The sequence below is a fragment of the Neltuma alba genome, unplaced genomic scaffold (genome assembly GCF_004799145.2).
Source record: "Neltuma alba isolate B1F8T4 unplaced genomic scaffold, ASM479914v2 tig00012660_pilon, whole genome shotgun sequence".
NCBI lineage: Eukaryota > Viridiplantae > Streptophyta > Magnoliopsida > Fabales > Fabaceae > Neltuma > Neltuma alba.
In genome coordinates this window covers 47,694-51,139 of record NW_021637093.1, presented here as the reverse complement: position 1 = coordinate 51,139, position 3,446 = coordinate 47,694, and the positions used below count along the sequence as shown (strand labels likewise).

The 3,446-nt window shown below is 38.0% G+C and overlaps 1 protein-coding gene across 1 annotated transcript; it reads left to right on the top strand.

Annotated features, from left to right (window-relative positions):
- Window positions 1-964: 964 nt before the first annotated feature.
- LOC114729655 (serpin-ZX-like) lies at window positions 965-2,706 on the top strand. Its single transcript, XM_028916692.1, has 2 exons — window positions 965-1,486; window positions 1,942-2,706. Exons 1-2 carry the CDS (start codon window positions 965-967, stop codon window positions 2,704-2,706), a joined length of 1,287 nt encoding a protein of 428 aa, XP_028772525.1.
- Window positions 2,707-3,446: the final 740 nt, after the last annotated feature.

Below are 3,446 nucleotides of genomic sequence, written 5' to 3'. Positions count from 1 at the left end.
GTCTCATTCACCTAATCTTCCTCTTTCATCCCCCCATGCTCAGGTCCTTCATGTTTGCAATATCTTCTAATTAATCATCTTCTCCCTTCTAAAAATCATCGTCATCACATCCTTCTTTTAAATCTAGAATCTTTTTGTGAAATTGTTTTTTAAATGGAGACGAAGCCACCCACCGAAGATTCAAAGATGGATCGCGCTCAGTTGTTGTTCAATAGTCATCGCTCACTATCTTCCTTCTCTGCCTATCTCTTGATTGTAGTCGGTGAATTTTGGTGTGTTGAAAATTTTGTTGGGGGCAGTGACACAAAGATAATGGAGAAAATCATTTACACTTCGTCATTTTTTTAGGACAATCAATTGATGGAATTGTTACATTGCTAATGAGAACCAAGGGAGAAGAGTTATATTCTGAAGACGATTTTTAGAATGGAGAAGAATAAAACACTGCAAGTTGGCAGGATTAGAGGAGACTGAGAATTGGGGATTACTATTAGTAGAATTACAAAAATACTTTTAAGTGTAATTGTGAATTTTAAGTTGGAATAAATTAACAAAATAATAAAAATTACATATCATCTATCAAGTAATTTTAAATAATCTGAAATGGCATCCATTCCGTTAAATTTAACATCCACTTTAATGGTAAGAGGTTAAAATGTGAGTTTTAAAAGTTGAGGATGTTATTTTTAAACTTTCAAAGATGAAGGAGGTTATGTGTAAGAGGGTTAAAGTTAAAGGGAGTGATTTCTATTTTGGCTTTTTTTAAAAAAATTGTTAATGTTTGCCTTTGGCATATCGGAAACAAACAAATCATAAGAAGTCGCGGCATGATCTGTTAAGATTCTTTGTCATGATTGTATTAACTTTCTGACCGGAGTTTTAGTTTCGCCCCGTCCTGAGGAAAGCTCGAAGGCAAAAAGGAATACTCTAGGAGCAGGAGGTTAGGGTTGAAGTGCTCTCCATCATGCGGTTAAATCTCCTTCATCTGAGGAACCGGCTTTTCATCACTCCATGGCTAGAAAGGAGTGTCCTTTCCTTCTCCTTCTGCCCATTTTCGGCGAACCAAACGGCTTCTTACGGCAGCAGAAGCAAAGCAGGTGGGACGAATAAAAAACGTCCCACCGTATTCCACAAATCGATGATGTTCGGAAACCATCTGCTTGTGGACGGAGAAATGGACGAAAACAGGGTGCTTTCACCCTTGTCCTTCCAAGTGGTGCTCAGCCTCCTGGCCGCTGGCTCCGGCGGCTATACCCGCCGTCAGCTTCTCACCTTCTTCGACGCCGATTCCGTCGATCAGCTCAATCACTTCGCCTCCCGAATTTCCGAGGACATCATGGCCGATGGTGATCCCGCCGTCGGCCCTCGTATGCGTTGCTCCAATGGCTTGTGGCTTGACCAATCCCTTACTTTGAAGCCCTCTTTTAAACAGATTCTAGACTCTGATTATAGAGCCGCTCTGAACCCGGTGGACTTTCAGACCAAGGTAATGTTCCGTCATTTTTTAACTCAAAATCACAATATCTTTAATTAAATGAAATTAAAATTTTATATTACTCATAGCATCGTCAGGTTCTATTCCATGATGGTATTGACTCCCTGCCATATGTCAACTTCCTTGAGTTTCATGCCTAAAAGAAATCATCTCATTAATTCTTATATTAATTGATGCAGATATGTGCAGCCCGTTTATATTCTTCTTAAATGTATAATCAGCCTTTTTAATTTGTAAAAATTAGCATGAGTTCCCTGTTTCTTGCCGCAAGGCTTGAGGTGCTTGTTAGCTCGATTCACGAGTTTGAGAGAATACAAGGATTTCATGTGTCTCTTGGAGTATATTTTTATTTTCTTATATATCCAGGATAAACAAGGAAATTAAGGTAATCAGGAACGACAACTTGTTCGCTTGAAGTGCTTCTGAAATGGCTATAATTTCTGCAGGCTCCTAATGTGAGGCAGCAAATTAATTCCTGGGTGGAAAATGAGACAAATGGCCTGGTTAAAGACCTTATCCGTGAGGGGTCTCTCAACAACTCAGTAAAACTCGTCTTTACAAATGCATTATACTTCAAAGGAGCATGGGATGAGGATGAAAGTCCACCCCTTCCAAGCACAGAGGATCGACGGAACGAAAACTTCACGAGGGTTCCCTTCATGATTGGGAAGAGGAGAGAATTTGGTAGATGGTACGACGGTTTTGAAAGGTTCTGTCAGGTACATAAAAAGCAAAGTGAAGATAGGCGCTGTTTCAGCATGGCTTTCTGTTATCCATTGACACTACATGATGGGTGTATAGCCCATGTTACTGAAACCGTAATGGATGTACGTGACCGCTCCACCCCAAAATTTAGCTGTTCTTCCGAGGTGGAAGCTTCTAGTATGCTGAGGGGACTACGGGTAACATTGCCATTCTCCGGAGGAAGGTGGAAAGAGATGTTAAATTCTTTTACTGGTCCAAAGTTATATGTTTTCAGCATATTGCAGAAGTCGTTCATGGAAACAAATGAACAAGGGACTGAAGCTGCTACAGCCACCACCGCAATATTAATGTCTGGGTGTCCTGCATGTTTGCCCCATGTACCTAAAATGAAGTTTATAGACCGCATCCCATTCCTCCTTTATGCTGGAAAAGATGAGTATGGAGGTATTCTCATGGCTAAAATAGATTTTTTCATTATGCAGGTGGTCAATCCTCTTCCAATATAGTGTTCCTATTATGTGTCAGCATTATGAGTTGTAATTTAAATGTTTGACTCTCTTTAGTTTTTTTTTTTTAATCGCACACTCTTATTCGATAATTTAGATGTTTGACTCTCCTTTGATACTTTATAAACTTCAAAATTTGGGAAGGGATGTGGGTTTATCTTAACCATTAAAATATGTTTTCTAATTTTGCTCTTAGTTATTGCTTCTCTCTCCTTTGCATATTCTTTCCTATCACAATTCGTCAATTCCCCACATATTCTCTTTCATTATTTTTCTCATTTATTGTAAGAACATATTTCAAAACAAAAGTATATTTTTAACTTATATATTATATTTAACTAATTTTAACTAATTATTCGATCTTTATGAATTAGTTATTTGAAATTTATAATAAATATCGAACATAGTATTTACAATAAGGAATAAACCAAATGACTCATTTTAGGTGAATGTGGAGCGCTTAAAATAAGCAGCACCAAACAAGCACAATATCAATGTGTTATATCATCAATATCATCATCAATTCATTCAATATTTAATATACTATGAATACCTCTTCCACCTAGCTAATACAAAAGCAGCTTATCCTTAGTTTAAGACACAAAATACTGTTCAGAAGCATGTAAGTATAAAGATATGTATTCCACCAGCTTGCAGTTAGCCGAAACTCATTAATTGCGTGCTTGTGGCTTGCTGCTCGGCTAATTTTCGGATTGTTAGCCTCAAAGATTCAGCACCGC